Source organism: Dipodomys spectabilis, unplaced genomic scaffold (genome assembly GCF_019054845.1).
Source record: "Dipodomys spectabilis isolate Male_0828 unplaced genomic scaffold, ASM1905484v1 ptg000231l, whole genome shotgun sequence".
Taxonomy (NCBI): Eukaryota; Metazoa; Chordata; class Mammalia; order Rodentia; family Heteromyidae; genus Dipodomys; species Dipodomys spectabilis.
In genome coordinates, this window is record NW_024870908.1 from 4,005,647 (window position 1) to 4,028,004 (window position 22,358).

At 52.2% G+C, this 22,358-nt stretch overlaps 1 protein-coding gene across 1 annotated transcript in view; it reads left to right on the forward strand.

The window, feature by feature from the left end:
• Positions 1 to 9,264: 9,264 nt before the first annotated feature.
• Positions 9,265 to 22,358, forward strand: part of Usp7 (ubiquitin specific peptidase 7) — a 42,358-nt gene continuing 29,264 nt past the window's right edge. Inside the window, exon 1 of the mRNA XM_042698242.1 lies at positions 9,265 to 9,387. Coding sequence (XP_042554176.1) covers positions 9,306 to 9,387 — 82 coding nt within the window. The 5' untranslated portion in view covers positions 9,265 to 9,305. The remainder of the gene's footprint in view (positions 9,388 to 22,358) is intronic.

Consider the following 22,358-nt stretch of genomic DNA (forward strand, 5'->3'; position numbering starts at 1 on the left):
CAGGCCCAGAGTTCAAGCCCCAGAACTGACCAAAAACAAAGACACTTCCCCAGCATTTTTTCCCCCTCTTAAAAAAAATTTTTTTTATTTTTTGAGTACTAGAGTTTGAACTCAGGGCTTTGAACTTGCCAGGGAGACACTGTGCCATGCCTCTACCTTTTATTCCTCTGGTTTTCTGCCTGTATGTATGTATGTATGTATGTATCTACCTATCTACCTACCTATACCTACCTACCTATCTACCTATCTTCTGTCTATTTGCCTGTCTATCTGATCTGTCTAGGTGGTACTGGGACTTAAACTCTGAGCTTTTCACTCTACCACTTAAGCCACACATGCTGTTGGTGCTTTAGTCTTGTATTTTTGCTTGAACTGGCCTGAACCATAATCCTATTTACCCTTCCAGAGTAGGTAAGTGAGCTGATAGGCCTGGGCCAGCTACCCCCCCCCCCACACACACACACTGAGAATTGAACTCAAGGCCTCATACTTGCAAGGTAAACTCTCTACTACTTGAGCCACACCCCAATCCATGCCTAGTTTTTATTGCTTGAGCTAGGGTCTACCAAAAAAAAAAGACCCTTGAACTTCAGTCATCTTGATCTCTGTCTTCCTTGTAACTCCCTGTAGCATCTTTCCACGTTGCTTTTTATGTACAAAATAAAAAGGTGGCTCAGTGGTAGAGCGCTTGCCTTGCATGCATGAGACCCTGGGTTTGATTCCTCAGCACCACATAAGCAAAAAGAAAAAAGCCGGAAGTGGCGCTCTGGCTCAAGTGATAGAGGGCTAGCCTTGAGCTGAAGAGCTGAGGGACAGCACCCAGGCCCAGAGTTCAGGCCCCACAACCGGACCCCCCAAAAATTAAATTAATAAATAAACGTGGCCAGGCTCCCATGGCAGAGCACCTGCCCAACACGTGCCAGACTCTGGGTTCTATCACCAGAACTGCAAAAACAAAACAAGAAAACCCCATAAAATTAAAATAAAAACAACGAACAGGCCCCACCTCAGCTTTTATACACATAACTAGCTTGCCATTTAGCTAACTCCTTAAAATATAGTTGGGAAGAAAATCTTCATGTGCCTTTTGAATTCATCCCTACCTGGCTAGGTCATTCTTTCTTTCATTCATTCATCCAGTGTGGTACTGAGCACTGAATTGAGTCCCCTATACATACCAACCTTCACTCTCAGCCCTTAAAAAAAAAGTTACAGAGCCAGGCAACAGTGGCTCATGCCTGTCATCCTAATTATTCAGGAGGCTGAGATCTGAGAATCACAGCATCACAGTTCAAAGCCAGCCCAGGCAGGAAAGTCCGTGAGACTCATATCTCCAATTAACTACCAGAGAACCAGAAGTAGTGCTGTGGCTCAAGTGGTAGAGTGCTCACACTGAACCGAAGAGCTCAGGAACAGCGCCCAGGCCCAGAGTTCAAGCCCACGACCACCACCACCATCACCAAAAATTTCAGTGTGTTATATGTGCTAGTCCTGGGGCTTTCAGAGGCTGAGTGCTGTCCCTGAGCTATTTTGTTCAGGGCTAGTACTGCCACTTGAGCCACAGCGCCACTTCCAGCTTTTTTATGCTTGCTGGGGATAAGGGTTTCATGGACTTTCCTGCCTAGGCTGGCTTCAAACCAAAGTCCTCAGATCTCAACCTCCTGAGTGGATTACAGGCGTGAGCCACTGGTGCCTGGAAATATTTTCTGAGACAAGGTCTTCCTATGGAGCCCAGGCTGACCTCCAGCATTAGGCCTTTAGGCTGAGGCTGTTGTGTGGCTATTTCTGCTGTTTGTTTAAATTGGAGGCGGCACAGCTGACAGCAGGTATTCAGCTCGTAAACAGTTTTGATTGGCAGGACTGTGGACTCGGGAGTTAAGAACTGGGGTTTGGGGCTTCATCTCTCATCATCTTTGCTCTTATAATGATCATCACACAAGGTCTGTGCTCAGAAATGTTTCAAGTATGAACTCAAGTTTAGCTGAGCGTGGTGGTTCACACCCAGAGGCTGAGGCAAAGCCGTGCCAGTGGCTTACGCCTGTAATCCTAGCTACTGAGGAGACTGAGATCTGGGGATCTTGGTTCAAAGCTAGCCTGGGAAAGTCCGTGAGACTCTTATCTCCAATAAACCATTAGAAAACCAGAAGTGGCACTGTGACTCAAGTGGGAGAGTGGTAGCCTTGAACTGAAGAGTTGAGGGATAGCGCCCATGCCCTGACTTCAATCCCCAGGACCGACCAAAAAAAAAAAAAAAAAAAGGCTGACGCAGGAGATATGTAAGATGGAGAGCATCCTGGGCTGCATAGGGAGACCTGTTCTTCTCTGAAACCCACCTTGAGTTCCATCAGGTTACTCAAACTTCCCCAGTTCAAGTTCACAGAAGCCTCTAGAATACAGATCCAGGGGCTCTGAAGAACTATAGCCCTAGCTTTCCAGACAGCTTGACCTTGACTGCATGACCTTGGCCAAGTCACTTGCTCCCTCTGAACCCAGTTCCTCATCTGTCACCTTGTGTGTGACATGGGATTAGTTTATGTTATTCAGGTATGAGTTATTCAAGAACTTAGTTATTTTAGGGTTTAGGGGAATACTAGAAGCATGTTAAAAACCTTCTTTCTTTTCTGATACTTGTGTTGTTTGAGCTCCTGACCAACCTAGCTTCTAGGTAGGTAAATATTTTGGTTTTAAGAAGAAAAAAAAACAACCAACCTGCTGTTTATGCCAAGCCCAGGCCCAGGAGCAGCAAAATGTGTTGCTGAGGCTGCAGTGATAGCAGGCCCTTCCCTACACTTCCCATACTGCACCTAGGAAGTCAGCTTCTTATCCGCCCCGTTCTCCTCCTCTTCCTTGGCTCCCTGAAATAGGGTAAAAGGTTATGGATTTTTTTTTTTTTTAATCGGCGGTGAACACGAATGGTGCTCTGTATTCCTCCCTTTCGGAGTTCCCCAATTCCTTTGCAGACACCTTGGCAGTAAAAGCTGGGAGGAAGCTGGCATTACTCGGCCGACTCACTGATGGAGAATTCTTAAACATGCCCTCCCCTCAGGGCACAAATGGGCTATATATCTAATGCAGAGAGAGAAAATCAGTTAGGAACACCCCCCACCCCAAGTCATTGAGCCTAGGCCTCTGCAGCAAGCCTCCAGGGGGCACCAGTATTGCTTTTCTAGAAGCTGTGGTGGTGCGGAAATGAACAGTATTTACCATCTACCACGTGAAGGCTATGAATGGCTGGACAGGAAGGAACAAGAGAACACAGTTGGTATTTGGATCCCCCAAGCCAGCAGCACCTGCGTTCTCCCCACCCCACCCCCAAGCATGGGTAAGCATGACTGCAGGGCATCAGTCTGCACAAGTTCACTGAGCATCTATTATGTGCCAGGGCTAAGGATGCAGCTGTGGCTGTCAGTGGCTCCCTCGAGGTGTGGGGGGGGGGAGGGGATAAGACACACGTCATTTATGTGTATTTCTATCCTACTGTTGTATAATGAATAAGCGCAAATTTAGGAGCTTAAATCAACACCCTGACAGGATCCTTTAAGTCTGTAGATTAAAAACCCAAGAGGTTTCTAGTGGGTTTTCTCTTAGATTTTCTTTCCTTTTCTTTCTTTTTTTTTGGTTAGTCCTGGGACTTGAACTCAGGGCCTGGGCGCTGTCTCTGAGCTTCTTTATGCTCAAGGCTAGTACTCTACCACTTGGGCCACAGCGCCATTTGTGGCTTTTTCTGTGTTTGTGGTGCTGAGGAATTGAACCTAAGGCTTCATGCATGCTAGGCAAGCACGCTACCACCGAGCCACCTTCCCAACCCTCTCTTAGATTTTTCACAGGGTCAAAGTCAAAGGCTGGAATCTGACCCGGTGCTCTGAGGAACAGCAGTCACATTCAGGTTGTAGCGGACGTCTTTTTGCTGCTGGGTGCTGGCCAGGGGCCTGGGCCTGCTCTCAGCTGGTGGAGGTGACTGAGGTTCCCCTCCCCCCCCCCCCTGTGCTTGTCGCTCACATCTCACATCTTTGGCTTTGTCTTCTGACATGAGCTACAGAAAACCATCCTTTTTTTTCCCTTTCAGTGCTAGGGATCAAATTCAAACCTAGAACTTTCTGCGTTCTGGGCAAGCACATTACCATTTAGCTAAACTCCCAACCCCAGAAATCTGCTTTTACCCTATTTTAGCTCATTTGATTCATATGCTTACTTTTTTTTGGGGGGGGGGCGGGGTTGGTCGTGGGGCTTGAACCCTGGGCCTGGGCCTCTATCCCTTAGCTCTTCAGCCCAAGACTAGTGCTCTACCACTTGAGCTACAGCGTCATTTCCAGTTTTCTGGTGGTTTATTGGAGCTGCGAGTCTCACGGACTTTCCTGCCTTTCCTGGCTTTGAACCACGATCCTCACTCAGATCTCAGCCTTCTGAGTAGCTAGGGTTATAGGCGTGAGCCTATATATATACACGTGAGCCTATATATACACGTGAGCCTATCTCACGTGCTTTCTTTTGCCGCAGGATCGGCCTTTGTGGACCAGGCTGGCTATGAAGGTCATCCTATTTCCTCAGCCCACTGAGTTCTAGGATTCCAGGTGTGAGCCGCCATGCCTGCCTGTCAGCCTGTTCTTGTTTGAACTCGGGACTTTATGCTTGCTAGGCAGGTGGGTGGCTCTACCGCTTCAGCCATGGTCTGAGCCCAACTCTTTCTGTTTTTATTTTTACTTTTTCGAAACTATTTTTTTTTATTTTTTTTTTTTATTTTTTGGGTCCGGTTGTGGAGCCTGAACGCTGTCCCTCAGCTCTTCAGCTCAAGGCTAGCGCTCTACCACTTGAGCCACAGCACCACTTCCGGCTTTTTTCTTTTTGCTTATGTGGTGCTGAGGAATCGAACCCAGGGCCTCATGCGTGCAAGGCAAGTGTTCTACCACTGAGCCACCTTCCCAGCCCAAACGATTTGTTTTTAAAGGGCAATGTGATTGTCCTAGATCCAACCACACAGCTTATCTTAAAGGCAGCTGATTAACAACAACCTTAACGACATTGGCAACATCCTTTTGCTATGTTATTAATCATAGGAGTAACGCTAGGGCTGAAGTTCACAGGGAGTGCTTAAATTTGAGTCTAGTGCACTATGCAAACAAATACGGAAAAGCACAGCAAATAGTGGAATGGCGGTGAAGAAGCAAAGCAGGTGTGATGGAGTAAGCAGGTGGATGGGCCTGGAGCGCGCAGGGTCCGGCTTCTTTGCTAGCCCCTTCTCCTTCCTGGCCCGTATGGTTCAATACCACCTCCACAGGTGACTGCCAGACCTCAGGTTCTCATATTGACCAGAAACATCTCTGCAGCACCATTAACTCAAATTCCTCATGCACTCTTCCTCACCACTCCTCTCAGTCGTTGTGTTTGAGATATAATTCGTGTACCACACAGTTTTCCCACATACATGTATACAATGAAGTGTTTTTTAAAATCTATTTGTGGGGGGCCGTGAAGGTGGCTCAGTGGTACAGTGCTTGCCTTGCATGCATGAGGCCCTGGGTTCGATTCCACAGCACCACATAAACAGAAAAAAGCAGGAAGTGGTACTGTGGCTCAAGTGGTAGAGCGCTTGCCTTTAGCTGAAGAGCTGAGGGGCAGCACCCAGGCCAAGTTCAGGCCCCACGACCGAACTAAATAAATAAATAAATAAAATCTATTTGTGCATCCATCACCAGGATCTGATTTTAGAATATTTTCCTCACCCCTAAGAAGCCCTAAGAGAACTAGCAATCCTCCAATCCTCCAGACTTCCTGTCTCTGTGAATTGCTTTGTCAATTCTGGACATCTTATGGGATTGGAATGGTAGTATGTGGCCTCTGGTCTACCATCGCTAAGCATGATTCCCAGTTCTATCCATATTTTATGTAGCATATATTAGTGTCTCCCTACCGCCTCTCTTTCTCTCTCTCCTGCCAAGTATTATTTTAGTGTATGGGTATACAGGTTTTGAGTAACTCTAATCTGAAGACACCAAATCTAAAACATCCCAAAATCTGAAACTTTTTTTTGGCCTGCCAACTTGAAGCTACAAGAGGAAAATTGCACACCTGATCTCAAGTGACTTACATATTAAATACAGTCAAGTCACAGCTGCACCAGGCCAGGTGTTGGTGGCTTACGCGTGTAATTCTAACTTCTCAGGAGGCTGAGATCTGAGGATCACAGTTCAAAGCCAGCCTGGGTAGACACATCTAAGACACCATCTCCAAGTAATTATCAAAAAGCCATAAGTAGCCAAGCAGTAGTGGCTCACACCTGTAATCCTAGCAACTCAGGAGGCTGAGATCTGAGGATCATGGTTCAAAGCCAGCTGGGGCAGGAAAGTCTGTAAGACTCTAAGATCCAATTAACCACCAGAAAATTGGAAGTGGAAATGTGGCTCAAAGTGGTAGAGCGCCAGGCTAGAGCAGAAAAGTTCAAAGATAGTGCCTAGACCCTGAATTCAAGACCCACAACCAACCTCTCCCCCCCCCCAAAAAAAAGCCATAAGTAGAGCTGTGGCTCAAGTGGAAGAGTTCTATCCTTAAGCAAAAAGACTAAAGGAGAGCCTGAGGCCCCGAGTTCTAGCTCTCATACACAAAAAACCCAACACAGGTGTGCTAAAATATTGTGTCAAATTACCTTCAAACTATGTGTATAAGGTATGCAGGAAATATAACGTACATTTTGTGTTTATATGTTGATCTTATGGCTAAAATATCTCACTAAGTGCCAAATATGCTACAGTCTGTAATGGGAAGCAATTCGGGTGCCTAGCATTTCAGATCAGGGATTTCAGAATCACATCTTCAGCACAAGGCATTCCACCTTCACAATTCCCTCCGCTGGTGCTAGGCTCAGTAATGAAGTGCCTTGGAAATGCTGGCCAAGTAAAACACCTTTTTCCACTTTCTCCTCTCCAAGAAATCATCATTTCTTCCTGCTTGCCTGAGGAACTCTGCGGTAGTCAGAGTTCTGGAAAGGGCCCTGTAGCATGTGTGCATTGCTCATTCAGCATCCCTCGCCACCTCACAGTAGATTTGGGTGACCCAGAAGGCTGGGGGCTCATTCCTAGTTTTGTAGATCCTGAACTTTCAGGGAGAAGTTCACTAGTGGGGGGAAAATGTCAAGTGTATGAAGTATTTGGGGTGTGAGGGGAACCCACTGATACTTGAATCATGTTCATTGAGCACGTGTGTTCCAGGCACTGAAGACAGGATAGGTAATAAGAATCCCTAAGGGGGTGGGCAGTGTCTGACTTGGACAGAGAGGAGGTTGGGAGGTGGAGAGGCGGGCAGGAATCACAAATACCTGGCATTTTCAAGGCAAAATTTACTTCTCCCTGGAAGGTCTTTGTATCGGTTTTTAAAGTTGTTAATATTTTTTTTGTTTTGATGTGTGTGTGTGTGTGTGTTTGTTTGTTTGTGTCGGTCCTGGGGCTTGAACTCAGGGCTTGGGTGCTGGCCCTGGGCTTTCCTACTCAAGGCGAATGCTTCTAGCTACCACTTGCGCGCTTCCAGGCACCGATTCTGCCTAGCCACACTGCTGTGGCTAGGGCGGCCAAAGTTGAATTGTTTTCTGTTTGGAAGGAGGTGCTGGGTTTGAACTCAAGGCCTGGCACCGGTACTGGCATTCTAGCCCTCACCGATCCATGTCTCCAGCCAAGTTCTACCACGGGAAAAGTTGAGGCCCTACTCACCTGGGTGTGTTAGGGGTAGCTGGGACCGAGCAGGACACCTGTCAGGGATGCCTCCTGGGGTGGGGGTGGGGGGGTCCTGGAGGAAACACCTCAGCCAGGCCCAGGGGGGTTCCTCCTAGGAAGGAAACCAACGAATGTTAAAAACAAACAAACAAGCACACACCGGGGGCGACTCAGACGGGATTGGAAGAACTGAACTTGACCAGACTGGACTTTGGGGTTACAAAATAATCATAAAAGATCGTATTCCCACGGTCGATTGGGCACCAACAGTGAAGAATCGGTTGAGAGAGGTAGAGAGGAGCCCGCGTGCAGGTGCTGCGCTGTCTGTCCTTCCCAGCGCGTGCCAGGCGGCGGAGGCCGCGAGTTCGGGGCCAGCCTGGCCTACCTCACGGGACCTGGTGTCCAAGGGAAACCAACAAGATAATAATGATAATAATAATAGTAAAATAACGGCCGCAGCAGCCGGGGGTTCCGCCGGCCCGGGGTGGGGGGGCGTGAGGAGAAGCGCTCCGGGGAGAGGCCTTTCGGGTGACCCCAGTCCCCGGGGTCGCGGCCGGCTCGGGGCCGCCCCCTGCCGGGTGCCCGAGCGGCCTGCGTCGCACGCGAGGCCCGGAGGCGCCAGGGCGGGTGTGGGCCGCGGCGGGAGCGCGGCCTAGCGGGCGGGCGGGCGGGCGGGCGGGCGGGCGGCGCGCTCCGGGCCGCGACGCGCGCGCGGGGCGGGCGGGCGGATCTCGGCGGCGGCGGGCGGATCTCGGCGGCGGCGGCGGGCGGGCCGCTCCCCCGCTCCGCCTCCCGCTCCGCCTCTCGCTCCGCCTCCCGCTCCGCCTCCCGCGCCGCCCCGCTGCCCGCCCTCGTCCCGCTCGCCGCTCTCGCCCCCCATGCGGATGTGACATTTCACGCCGCCGCCATTTTGAGAGCGAGCGAGCCGAGCCGAGCCGAGCCGCCGGGCGCCGCGTCCGCTGCCGGAGCCCCGACGCCGCCGCCGCCGCCGCCGTCGTCGCTGTCGCCGCCGCCGCCGCCGCCGCCGTCGCCGCCGAGGACGCGGAGGCCGCAGCGTCCCGAGCGCGGCCGGCCCGTCGCCCGCCCGCGCCGCCGCCGCCGCCGCCGCTCCCGCCGGCCCCCGGCCCCGCAGGCCCGCCGCGGCCGGCCAGGCCTCCCGCCCGCCGCGCCCGGCCCGAGGCGGGGCTGACTCCGCGGCCCCCGCCCGGCCGCCCTCCGCCCCCGGCCGGCCCGCGGCCCCGCAGCCCCGGCCCCGGCGGCGGGAGGCGGGCCCCGCGGCGGCGGGAGCGGCGGCGGCGGCGGCGGCGGCCGCAGCGAGCGACGAGGCCGCCCGGCCCGGCCCGCCGGCCGCCCGCCCGCCTCGGCGCCGAGATTGGGCGAATCGCGAGCAAGTACGTGCGCGTCTCCCTGCCGCCGCCGCCGCCGCCGCCCGCCGCCGCGGGCCGCCCCGGGGCCGCCGCCGCCGACGACGCGCGGGAGGAGGAGGAGGAGGCCGCCCCGCCGCCGCCGCCGCCGCCGCCGCCCCGGCTCGCCGCCGCCCGCCTCCCGCCGCCGGGCCCGCAGCCCCGGCCCCCGGCCGCAGGCGAGGCCCAGGCCGCGGCCGACATGAACCACCAGCAGCAGCCGCAGCAGCCGCCCAAGGCGGGCGAGCAGCAGCTGAGCGAGCCCGAGGACATGGAGATGGAAGGTGAGGCCCCGCCGCCGCCGCCGCGCCGCCTTTCATTGTGGCCGGGCGGCCGCGGGATCCGCGCGAAGGAGAGAAGGGGGGAGGGAGGGAGGGGGGCTCGCCATCTTTAACCAGGCCCGGGGCCCGCTGGGGCCCGGGGTCCCCCCCCCACCCCCGGCCGCGCCGCGTCGCCCCGGCCGGGGGCCCGTGCACAAAGCGTGTTCCCCCCTCACCGCTCCGGCCTGCGGGCGAGGGCCGAGGGGCCGCGGTCGCGGGGCGGGCACCGGGGATCCGGGGTGCGGGGGGGGTGGAGTTCGTTCTCCGGAGCTCCCGTCCCCCCCGCCTTTCCTAGGTGTGTGTGTGTGTGCGGGGTGGGGGGGCACCGCTCCGCGATGCGTGGAATTGCAGCCGGCACCTGCCGGGCGGGCGGGCGCGCGGCCCGGCGGGCTCGGTCCCCGGCTCGGGTCCTCGTGGGTGATTCGTTGTGACCCGGGCTGCGGCTGCGGCTGCTTCCGGAGTCGGGTACCTGGCGGGATGGAGGTGGCGCGGTCCGCATCCGGCCAGGTGTGGGGCTGAAACTCTGCGGAAAGTCGGGGCGGGCCGGGGCCGGGGCCGGGCCGGGCTGGGGCCGAGGCCGGGCTGGGGCCGAGGCGGGCGGACGGCACATGGCCGCCCGCAGCCGAGTGAGTCAAACCCTGAGCGCGTCGGCAGAAAGTTTGCCAGGTCCGGTGCTCGGGGGTGGGAGGAGGCCGGGGGGCGGCCCCGGTGACCGGATGGTGCGTGAGCGCGACCCGGACCAGGTAAACACGGCCGCCCTCTGCTCCCCCCGGCAGGGGTCGGGTCGGCCCCAGCCGAGGCGCCGAGCACCGGAGCGGAGCCGGCCTTCAGGGCTGGCTGCTCCTCCCCGTGCCGAGGTCCCAAGGAAGTGAGGGGGGCCCGGGAGGGAACCCACTCCCAGCACCGGTGGCCCCCGTGCCCCCCCGCGGGCTGATGAGTGGGTGTCCGCACGGCGATGGCCGCGCCGGCCGCCCACGGAGGGGGCGCCCATCCATGGCAGGAGTGGGGGCCGCCGAGCTGGGTCCGTGCCAGACACGCGACTCTCTGCTGCTTCCCCGGGTCCCAGCAAAGCAGCGACCTCGCGGAGCGCCTGGCTCGGGCGAGCAAACGAGGAATGCCTCGGCCGGATTCCTCGGTGCTGTGCTGTACCGCAGCCCCGGACGGAACTAGGAAGGATCCAGTCTGTGGCGGTTTCTCCAAGTATCTATCTGATCAAAACAAATCCAGTAACTTGAGCACTGTCAGTTTCCCAGGTGCGCCGGCTTTGCCTCCTTGTGAAGTGTTTTCCGCACCCCTGAAGGGCAGTCTCCCTGTGTGTAGGTCCTTCCTTGTCTCCAGGTTTCATAGCTTTTGCTGGAAGACCGGTGTTGGGGAGAGGTGCAGGAACTTTTCAAGGTTTCCAGTTGCCGCAGTTCACTTTTGCTCTTGTTTTATTCTCATGCCAAAGTTTGTACTGGAAGGTGAACCGAACCCTTGATTTATCTGCCTTCTTAGCACAGCATCACAGATGGGAGGGCAAATGTTTTAGGTACTAAGGAATGTAAATTGCTTCCGGCTCAGTTGCTGGTTTCTTAGTCCGTCTGTGTTAGGGTTTCACTGTCCAAAAGGTCCCTGGCCAACATTGTAGGACTGTGGTGGCTTGGCAGTGAACGTCCACAGGTGTATGATGTAAAAGCTGCCTACACCTTAGGCAGGCGCTTCCAGTCTTCCCATTCCTCAGGTGGACCGCTAGCCACATACATACATACTTTTATCACAATACCAGAAAGACAGCAGGACATTGTACGGCACTTCTGTAAAGAGGCTGAGTCAAGAGGATCATGACATCAGCCCAGGCTTCCTAGTGAGACCTAGGTCTCAAATGCAGAAGGAAGGGATTGCTTCATTAGGTGGCTGGAAGAGAGACTTGGTGGGAGATGGGGCTGTTGAGGTTTTCTAGAGTGATGGAGCGTCGCCCCAGGGGTGGGCTGGGTGCTGTTGGTAGCCTGGGAGACCGGTTGGATTGATTTTTCTCTATCAATAGATGAGGGTTAGTTTGCTCTCCTGCCTGGCCTGCCTGCCTCTCTCTCTGGGGTTGCATTTTGTTTGTGACTGACCTTCTGCACAGTCCTTGCATATCCACTGGAGAATAAAATGCTCTGGATTAGTTATTTTTAAAATGCCCTATTATATATGAGGGTGAATATGGTGAAATGGTTTGCATGTATGAAAATAGAACAGTGAAACCTGTTGAAGTTGTTTGAAGAAAGGGGGAGCCAGCCGATAGAGGGGGTGAGGTTGATTGAGATACATTGTATACCTGTGTGGAAATGTCACAATGAAGCCCTCCTTGTACAACTAATGTATGCTAATAAAAATGTCTATTATGAGCTATCAGGTAGAAATGTAGGGAGGAAAAAGATGAGGGGCAGTTGGCTGGGGGGAGGGTGTAAATACATCCTGTTGGGGGGTGAATAGAGCTGTGGAAGCTGCGGTGGTGGTAGCCAGGAATGAGAGTGTTTGGCAATTTATTTGTTGTCTAATGTGGATGGTCACAAAAGCCAAGGCAGAGAGACTTGGACGGGACTAGAGAAGAGAGATCTGGTCCGGGTGTGTCCTGTGGAAGCTAAGGCGCAGTTTCCGGTGTGGATGTAAGAACTGTTCCGAGATGCAGTTCTTCCCAGGTGAGCGCCTGTCAGTCATCTCCCAGACGGGGTAGTTGCTCCACTATCTGCATACCAGCCAGTCTTCTGCAGCCCAGTGACGGCAGTGCCCTAGTGGTGGGTTTCTTTCCTGTGGAACTTTTCTACCAAGGTGTGCTTGCCGTTAGAAAGCGGGTTCTTGCACTTCCCTCACAGATAAACTAAAACATGACTCCTTCCTGATAGCGCTGTGTGCAGCAAATAAGTCAGATGATGTGAGAGGTTAATAATCTTCCCTGCGTTGGCTTTTGTTGGTGTTAGAATTCTCAGTGCAGTTCCAAAGTTAGCGTTAGCTCAGGACCTGGTAGAAAAGAAATTAGGGCAGCCTTGGAACCCTCTCACTCTGATGTGAGTCAGGTTTTGGTGCTGGGAAGTTAACTCCCTGCAGGCTAGCTCTCCCTTTGCTGATTTTCTGATGGTCATTTTCTCCTTTTAGAGTCAAGGAAACCATACCACCACATAGGGGGAGAAAGTGTATCCTTTAGTTCATCTCATTTTTCTTTGCATCAATCTTGGAATAGGAGAAAGATCATTAAGTTAGTTCACAGAGGGGCAAAGAGTTGAGGTTAGAGTCTGCCTGGTCTCTGTGGATTTGCTCATGATCTCACATGTACGGCTTTAAACTCTTGGTGCCTCTGTTTGGTCTCACCAGGTCCTGGCGAGACAGTAGTCACCAACCACAGTCCACTAGGCAGAGTGGTTACAGCTCTCCAGTGAGGAGCATCGTGACCGTTAAACCTCAGAGTAGGCCTGGCATGGTGGTATATAACTACAATTCCAAACATGCCGGAGAAGGCCTAGGCCCTATAGAGAGAGCCTCTGCTGCTGAGGAAGGAATATGAGTACCTGGATCACATCAATCTAGCACCAGGAAGCCCAGCATAGCCGAGGCAGGTCGGTTATTGTCTGTGTGCAAAAATGTCCTACTGTAGTCATTTATATCCTGGTGTGAACTATGAAGAAAAGAGAATGCACCTAAGCAGCTTGAGATTGACAGTCCTTGTGTGGACATGGTATGTTGGGAGACTGGTACTGACATCAGCCTGATGGCCTCATCAGATTGATTGCTCTAGTGTTATTCCACTGATGAGGCAGAGAATCGGGTTGTATCAGGGAAGCCGGGTCAACTGGCTTTCAGCCTTTGGAGTGTGCCCTAAATTCTTCTCCGGGTCCCACATCCTCTTACCAAGCTCTGTAGGTTTTTCCAGCCACCACAACCACAGTGAAGGAGGCCCTTGCTGGGACCTTTGCAGGAGCCTTCTTACTGATCTCTGCCTCTGCAAAAGAAAAGCTGCCTCTACAGGACCGCTGCACCCTGTCACTGCCCAGCTCAGAGGACTCCAGTGCTCTGCCTTCCCCCTAGGAAACTGTGCACAGCTGGGTGATGCCAACAAGACGGCTACCCTAGCAAAGTGGCTCAGAACTCCATTCAGAGCCAGGCAGGGTGGTCTGTGTTAGTGAGGGTCTGCAGCAGGGTAATAATGGAAGTTCAAGACCTGTGGAGACTCCATCTCCACAACTAAACCATTTAGATACCTTTGTTTACCCTAATCTTGCTGGTCACTTCAGCCACATACCTGGGGGGGAGGGGGAAGCTGTGAGAGTGGGGTTACCACTTACACTTGAATTGTGTGCTTGGAAGGTGACCAGTCATGTTCCTTTTAAACATTTGTTTGTGGGAGATCTGCATCCAGGAAACATGGTACCGAGCATGGACCCTAGCCAGGTGGCCTTGTGAAAGGTCCGTAGGCCATAAACCAATATCTTTGATAGCTGTGAATTCAAGTTTTATTGCTCTTAACCTTGGTTTCTTTAAGTAACAGAAGGTTTTTGTTTTCCAGAGAAGGACTTTGATAGATCTTCATAAGTGTTACTGAAGGCTTCTTTGGGGTATTTCTAGATTTACTTCTGTTAGTATTTCTAGTTTTTGGGATGAGTAATATGTAGCTTGGATATTTCTGCTTTATATCCAAGGCAAAGGAATCTTACAGAGAGTGAGGTTACAGTAAGATATTTTTATTGTATTTGCTTTTGCTGGTCCTGAGGCTTGAACTCGGCCTGGGCTCTGTCCCTGAGCTGCTTCTGCTCAGGGCTGGTGCTCTACCACTTGAGCCACAGTGCCACTTCCAACCTTTTCTGACTGTTTTGGGCATGAGAAGCCGCAGGGTATTTCTTGACATGTAATGTAGCCTGGCAGTCAAGTGTTTGATATCACCTGCTTACAAGGACTAGTTCTGAACTAATTTAGACTTGAGAAAGTTGTAGGCTAGTAAGTTGGTACTGCCATTTTTCTTTTTTTTTGGTCCGTGGTGGGGCTTGAACTCTGGGCTTGGGCGCTATCCTTGCTCTCTTCAGCTCAGGGCGAGCACTCTACTGCTTGAGCCACAGCGCCACTTCCGGTTTTCTAGTGGTTTATTGGGCTGTGTCTCACGGACTTTCCTGCCTGGGCTGGCTTTGAACCTTCATCCTCAGATCTCAGCCTCCTGAGTAGCTAGGATTACAGGCGTGAGCCACCAGTGCCCAGCTGTACTGCCATTTTTCTAGAAAGTTAACGTAGGCCTTGGCTGGTGTTAGACATGTTAGACATGTAAAAATTGTGAAGCATTCACTTCTGAGGGCTAAGCTTTTTACTTGGAAACTGGAAATAGTATTTGAAAGCTCTCGTGTAGGGAAATGCATGGAGCTGGGCAAGAGCGGGGGTGACCCCAGAGCTCGGTGGTGGACACCGGCACCCCACTGGTGAGACCGGCAGGACCCAAGGGACAGGAAGAGGGTTGGGGAGTTCCATCCTGAGAAGCAGAGTGGAAGTCCGCAGGAGGATGGGGGATGGCTGAGGGCTGCTGGGTTACCTGAGTCAGCCCTGGGGCCCACCCTTGGGGGGTGAGACCACTGCTGAGTCACAGCTGTTGACAGCCCTGGGCCCCCACTCATCTGACTGACTGGAGCTTTATTCCAGTGCCCTCCAAGACCCGGCAGTCCACGAGTGTGCTGTTCTAGTTTCCAGGAGGTGGCTCTTTTCTTGTAGGGCAGGTATCAACCCCCCGAATATTCTCCCAGGGAAGGGCCAGCTCTCCCAGTAGGTTGTTAAACTGGCATCTGGTTTGGAGCCTGTTGTGTGAGTTTGGTTGTGTCCCACATTTCAAGTCAGTGGTCACGCCCAGGGTGTAACCTCAGGTGCCTGAGGGTAGCCTTTATTTCTTCAGTCCTTCCTGACACTCCACTTCTTGGCACTCAGGAATGGTGGAGGGTGGCATCTCTGTTCTGAGTGTGTGGACTGGCCAGCCCTGCCCCTAATCGGTCCCTTAAAAACAGGCTGTGGGCCGTTGGCCTAGAGTTGGGAGAACATCTCATCCCTGTGGCTTTGGGGAATAAATTATATTTCAGGACTCTTAATTGACCCTGTGCAATTGCTGTTTCAAAGCAAACCCATGTAGTGTTCCTTAGCATATCTGCGTGGCTTGAAGTTGTTTGTTTGTTTGTTTTTGAGACAGGAGAGCTTCGAGTTTGAACTCCTGAGTAGGCAGACAGTCTGCTACTTTAAGCCACCCAGTTCTTTTTTAGAGTGTAGGGTAGATAATGGTGAAGTTGTCCTCCCAATTCTTGTTTTCTATTAGCTGTAGAAGTTGTTCAGTCAGATAAACTCAAACCATCTTGAAATCCTTTTTGATGTGGTTTTACAAGTATCCTAGACACCATCCACATAAATCTCAGCCCTTTCTCCACTTGTGTCCTAACATTGTAAGGGTTAAGGTAAGGAAAAGGGGCGAGGGTGGAGGATTGCTGTGCCCTTTCAGATGCCCCTGCCCATCCAGGCTTCTCTGAAGTCCTCCAGGCCTCGTGCTGCAGGTAACCACGCAAACTGGGACATTCCCCTTTAGACCTGTGCTTTTCCACAGCCTCACAGGGCACGGCTTAAGGGTAGAGAAGTCTTGAACCCTGTACCATGCAGTTACTACACCACCAGTCACATGGAGATTTAAAGCACACGTTTTTTTGTTGTTGTTTGTTTTTGTTTTTTAATTGATCTGGCTATCAGTATTTTATCCAAGTGTGCCCAGTAGCCAACCTGGCCGCCCTGGTAGTCATTGTAAATGCAGTGTGGTTCTGAGCGATCCACTGGGCTGCTGGTGAGATTAAGGTCACTGTTGGAAAGATGCCGTAAATCCTAGGACAGCAAAGTGAGTGCAGACAGTGGTTCTTGAATCCTATAGTTCAGGATTCCTAAAGTTGCTTGTGGAGGGCATAGCTTTTTCTTCAGTTTCCAGCTTTAAGAAATGGACACACACAAAAAAATGCATCCCAACTGTTACACTTAAAGCAAATATGCATTGCTAAAAAGAATTGCAGAAGCATGCTGTTCTTAGAGAGTGTGTGTAGGTGATTAATGGTTTGGGGCTACAGGGCAGCAGTAGAGCTCTTGCCTAGCATGTTATAAGGCCCTGGGTTCCATCCCCAGCACAAAACAATCACAAAACAACAGATAATCCCACAGTGCCTCTGTTGTCATTCCAGCAGGAACTGACCGTAGTTCTTGTGCCTTAGAGCTGACTGGGGGCAGTGTATACCCGTATGTACTCATCTTGTATTAAGTAGTTTGCACTGCTTCCTCTGTGCAGACAATTTCAACAACTTTATCCTGTAGTAAGCCTACAGCTAAGTTGTCTTCTTCCCTAAGAAATGGAGTCTGGTTGTATCTTTTTGGGTTGTGGTTAAAAAATAATCATGAAATCTCACAGAAACACTGCAGTGCCCTGCTCTGACTGGCTATGCCAGTTTTATACCACACAGGGTGGCCTACCTGTGACTCTGTGGGGGGAGAGAGAGAGAGAGAGAGAGAGAGAGAGAGAGAGAGAGAGATGGGCCCACTGGACAGAGGCCCCTTGCTAAAAAGTTTCTAAAAGCAACCAGCACCTCCTGGTGCTACCTGCCCCTTGCTTATCGGTCTTTATTTCTATGGCCCGTGGCTGGCCCCTGACTGTACACTGGGACTTTCGTTCATCAGACACCCACTGCCTGCAGGCCGGGTCCGGCTGCAGGTGATGGCGCTCCCGCACGCACGTCGGGGAGGACTCGAGCGTGGTAGTTGGAGCAGCTTGAGGAAAGGGTGGTCAGGGAGGCTTCATGCAGGAGTAATGAGGTAGAACTTGAAGCTGGGGCTTTGTGTGCCCCTCAGAGATGTCGATGCCATAGTCCCTGGGAGCTGGGATGTGTTCAGTTATGTAGTAAGGCCCCTTGTCCACATCCTGTCAAGTTCAGGATCCCTAGATGGGGTTCACTGTGTGATCACAGCGGTCCCGGCAGCACAGAGGGGCGGGGAGGACTCATTGCTACTTGATATGACAATGACTTGACCAGTCCTGCTGGCTTTGAAGGCACCACGTGTGCAGGGCCTGGGGGCTTGAAAGGCAGGGAAGTATGTCTCCTGGGGGTGGGGTGCAGGTATGTCCACACCCATTTCAGCCCTGAATGCTGGCCTCCAGAATTGTAAAGCAAGGAAAGTATGTCCAGCTGCCCGAGAGCACTGGCAGGACCCCGAGGACCTGAGGAGGTGGTCCTTGTAGTTTTGCAGGAAAGAAGCACCGAGGCTTCCCAGTGCCAGGCTTGGGAACCTGGGTGTTCTCGTCACAGTTGTGGCACCCCCCACAGCCAAGACTGAGCTCAGCCAGTGCAGGTGACAGCTGGAACTCAGGCTGCCTGTCTACTCGGCCATCTGCAGTTCAGTATGATCAAGAGACACCATTGGCCATAAAAGTAGCTGTGAGGGGCTGGTGACTCAGTGGTAGAGCACTTGCCTAGCAAATGTGAGGCCCTGGGTTCAAATTCCACTCCTGCCTCATTCACACACACACAGACACCCCCCGCCCCCCACACACACAAAGTATAATTGAGGGCTGCTCCCTACTCCCGGCCTCTCACCTCATCACCCTGAAGTGGCAGGCTCCAGGTGGGCCTCGTCGGCTGCATGTTTCTGTGTGGTTAACCACATGCTTTGACTAGAGAAAGTGGCTCACTTCCAAGGTAGGCTGGGCTCCATGCAGGGCGCAGGTGGAATTTGGAGATACAAGAAGACACTAAGCACCATGACACACTTTGGTAGAGCACATGCAGAGTGAAGCCACGCTTTTGCTTGGCCTTTTCACTCACAGCTGGCACACTACCAGCTAGGAACATGCTTTAACAAAATCCTGTGTTACGCTGGGAAGGTGGCTCAGTGGTAGAGTGCCTGCCCAGCATATATAAAGCCGTGGGTTCCATTCCTCAGTACCACGTACACAGAAAAAGCCAGAAGGGCACTATGGCTCAAGTGGTAGAGTGCTAGCTTTGAGCAAAAGAAGGTCAGGGACAGTGCCCAGGCCCTGAGTTCAAGCCCCAGGACTGGCGGGGGGAAAGGAAAAAAAAACTGTGCCGAAATGTGCCACCCCCAAACTCAACCATCCTGGGATCCATGGCTTGAGTATGTGGGAAAGTTTCGATCAGTAGAGGCTTTGCTGTGTGTGGACTCAGCACAAATGTCAGCATTCTGGAAGCCCCCCCCCCCCCCACGCCCCTCCCCGTCTCTTGTATGTCTAGCAGTTGGGCAGTGAAGTTTTAAGATGGGAACAGGGTAAACCTTACTCTTGGGTTCCCACAGAGGGAGCTGGTATGGCTGGAGGCTGTCCAGGTACCTCTACGCCAGACAGATTATCTGAGTCTGCTCCATGCCTGTTTCTTGCTCAGTGTCCGCTATCACCAGCTGGGTTGTCTAGGTCCCTTCCCTGTAGCCTGCCCACTTTCACAAGGTGGAGGCAGAGATCCCCGGAGCCTCTGGATCCCACAGCTGGAGTGAGGTAACTTCACAGACCAGTCTTCTTGCTCAGTTAACTTTTTAGCTAGCTGTGTGGCATTTATTTTTGAGTATTTCCCTTTCTGGTTTCTGTTTCTGACACTGAATTTCAAAAAATAAGATTGGTGGTGTTGGGCAGAATATTTAGCTGTAGCATTCAAACAGTAGCAAGACTGCAGTTTTGGTACAGATAGCCCTACCTTTTTTCCCCTTGTCTCCTCTTCGTTTGCTTGCCTGGGCCTCTAACCAGTATGCCACATCTCCAGCCTCAGAAGTGGAGGTGTGACTTTTGATCTTTGTTTTTTGTTTTTCTTTTCTTTCTTTCTTTTTTTTTTTTTTTTGATCGGTTGTGCAGGCGCTCTCCCTCAGCTCTTCAGCTCAAGGCAAGCAGTCTACCACTTGAGCCACAGTGCCACTTCCGGTTTTCGGAGTGGTTTATTGGAGATAAGAGTCTCATGGACTTTCTGGTCCTGGTTGGCTTGGAACCTCGATCCTCAGATCTCAACCTCCTGAGTAGCTAGGATGACAGGCATGAGCCACCGGCACCTGGCTTGATCTTTGTTTTCTGAATGTACCTCTGCCCAGTAAACAAGAGCTCTGGTTCTGTTCTGCAGTGGATGGGTTGTTTGTTGTAGACCCACTTGCATTTGAGGTTCTGGGAAAATGAGCCACCCATGTTCAATTAGAGGGATGGTATCCAGAGAGCCGACATGCAGTAATGCGGACACAACACTGCAAATGGCCACCTGGAGTGTGAAAGCCAGGACTCTGGAGGAAAGCAGATGGCCCTGAGGGGTGACTGGTTGGGTTTCAGGATGCAGAGCGGCCAGTCCCAGAGCTTGGCGTAGAACAGTAGGCAGTGCTGGCTAACGGCGGGCAGGACTGTAATTCAGGTCTGTTGTCTTCTGCATCCTCAGCACCCTGGGATATGTATGCCTGGTCTGCCCATGGCCAGAGTATTCTAAGCTTGGTGTCAGGAGTTACTTTCGAGAGAAACAGGAATGGTACTTGGCACATCTTTAGTGTATTTTGTTAATGATCAGTACTTACCTTGGAAATTAGAAGCTGTTACTTTTGATGAAAGTTCTACTTTTTAAAATGGTTATTCTTTTTCTGAACTCATTGCTTTTATTCTGAGTGCTGTAGAAACCCAGGCTGTGAGGGACAGATTGCCTGGCCCTTCATGGTCCAGATGATAGCCGCTACCCTGGGCAAACGAATAATAATGTGGACTGGCAAGATGAGCGAGCAAAGGCGCTCTGGGAGTTGCTATGGGTGGCAAGAAGGCCCTGAGAAATAGTAACCATAGGGGCCGAAAGAGGATCAGGCTGGTGTATTTGTTCCTAATTTTGCTCTTTTAAGATACATGCTCACTGAAAATGCCCCACATCGGGGAAGCACAGATAAGGGGATTCCCTTCCTCAGAGGCTGTGTACTCACGCCCTAGGGAGACGATTATCCAGGTCCACACAGGCGACCGTGTGTGTTGTGCATAGCACATCCATGGCTACTTTAGGTCACCGTTCTGTGTGTTAGCCCCTCCACGCCCCCAGCCCATGTTGCAGGAGCAGTCATGTGTATTCTGCATCACATCCCTGTGGCTACTTCATGTTCTAATCTGGTCCTATCCCCCCGTCCCCAGCCACCCATCTGGCTCTGAGCGCTAGGCCTTGGGCCATGCCCCGGTCCCTGTTGCAGGTGTTGCTTATCCAGGAGATAATCCATCTGCAGCTTTCCAGAGGCCGTCTCTGTCAGCGCGTCCTGGTGTTTCTCCTTTACAGGCCTGCTCTAGCCCCACACTTGAGCAGACGACCTTGTTTCTCTTGTGGGAGAGAGAACCTTGAAGACATCCTTGCCAGCTGGTTCGTTGTATAGGGTTTGTAGCCCTCAGTGCCCACCACAGGTTAAAGCTGCCATGTTGGACAAGGTCGTAAGCGAGGGTGATCTCCAGGGAATGGATTTCTTGAGTGGCTGGTCTGCCTTTGACTCCCACCATCCCTGCTTCTGGGATGCCCAGGGAACTCGTGTCCCCTCTCACCAGCCTGCCACCCAGAGGCTGGTTCTGACCACACCACCTTCTGCTGCTTCATCTTGCAAGTAACCCAGGCTGGGTTTCTCCCTTTAAGGAACTGTTGATGGCTGAGCTTGTTTTATTAGCTCCTCTGCTGGCAGGTGTTCGCCAGCAGCTAGGTTTTTGCTCCTAGGTTTCGGCACCTGAAGGCATGTTGTGGACTGGAACAGCTGGGTGGTGTAGCAGGTACAGCTGGAGCTGCTCTCTGGAAGGGCTAGCAAGCCTGGTGCAGGAGTCTGCTCATGTGGTCAGCATTCAGCACCATTTAGGGTACTTCAGAGGCATGGCTGATACTGCCATTGTTTGAAAAGGCTTGGCTGACTTTTGGGGAGGGGGCTGGAATGCAGCTCAGCGTGTTAGAAGTCACTTGTGATGGTGTTTGGCAAGTTGGAAATAGTCACCCGTAGGAGAACCATTGAGTCTACCATGCCATCACGTTTTAGCACTGGTATAAAATAAATCCTTAGTCATATTTGTGCATATGTATATGTATCCTTATTTGAGGCTAGAAACTGTATAATTCTGCCTTTTCTGTGGTCAGTGTACTGTTTGCTTCCTGAGTACAAGTACATGTACATTGCACATGCATGTGTGAACAGAGGAAGGTTGGAATTGGCTTAAGAACTTTTTCCATCCTTCATGGGGCCTCATTTGCAGACTCATATACTTGCTTGAACATTTATTTCATTCTTTCGAAGTCCAAAAGTAGAAACCTCTGTGCAACCAGGACCCACAGGGAAATGCATATAGCAGCTTTACTTGTAATACCCTAAACCAGACACCCACAGCTCACAGGGTATTGTCTTCCCTGCCTCAGACTCAGTCCTGCTTAGCAGTTAAAAGGAGCACATTGGTATGAACCATGGGACCATTTGTTAAATGACAAGAGGGAGCAATTCAGGTTTTCCAGGAATGATGGAGGTGGCGTGGTCATGAAAGGCCTGGTGATGGCCTTGTGTGGGAGTCTTGACTGGTAGCAGACACAAAGCTGCACATGCACAGCAGCTGTTCAGAGATAGACCCCAGCTGAGCCCAAGTGGTAGTTGTACAGTATTCTGACGGTGGTGGTGGTGGTGGTGGTGGTGGTGGTGGTGGTGGTGGTGGTGGTGGTGGTGGTGGTGGTGGTGGTGGTGGTGTGCTAGAGTTTTTGCAGGATGGCACTAGGAGGAAAATTAGGAAAAGGGCTCATGGCCTTTCTCTCTGTGTGTATCTTAGAGCTGCCGGTGAATCCATAATTTGACTTCAGTACAACTTGAGTCTAAATTGTGCAGGAGCACAAGTTGTATTGGGAGTATGTACACCTTTCTTCTGGGGCTTGAACTTAGTATGTCTTGTTCTTGCTCTACCCTGCTTACAATAA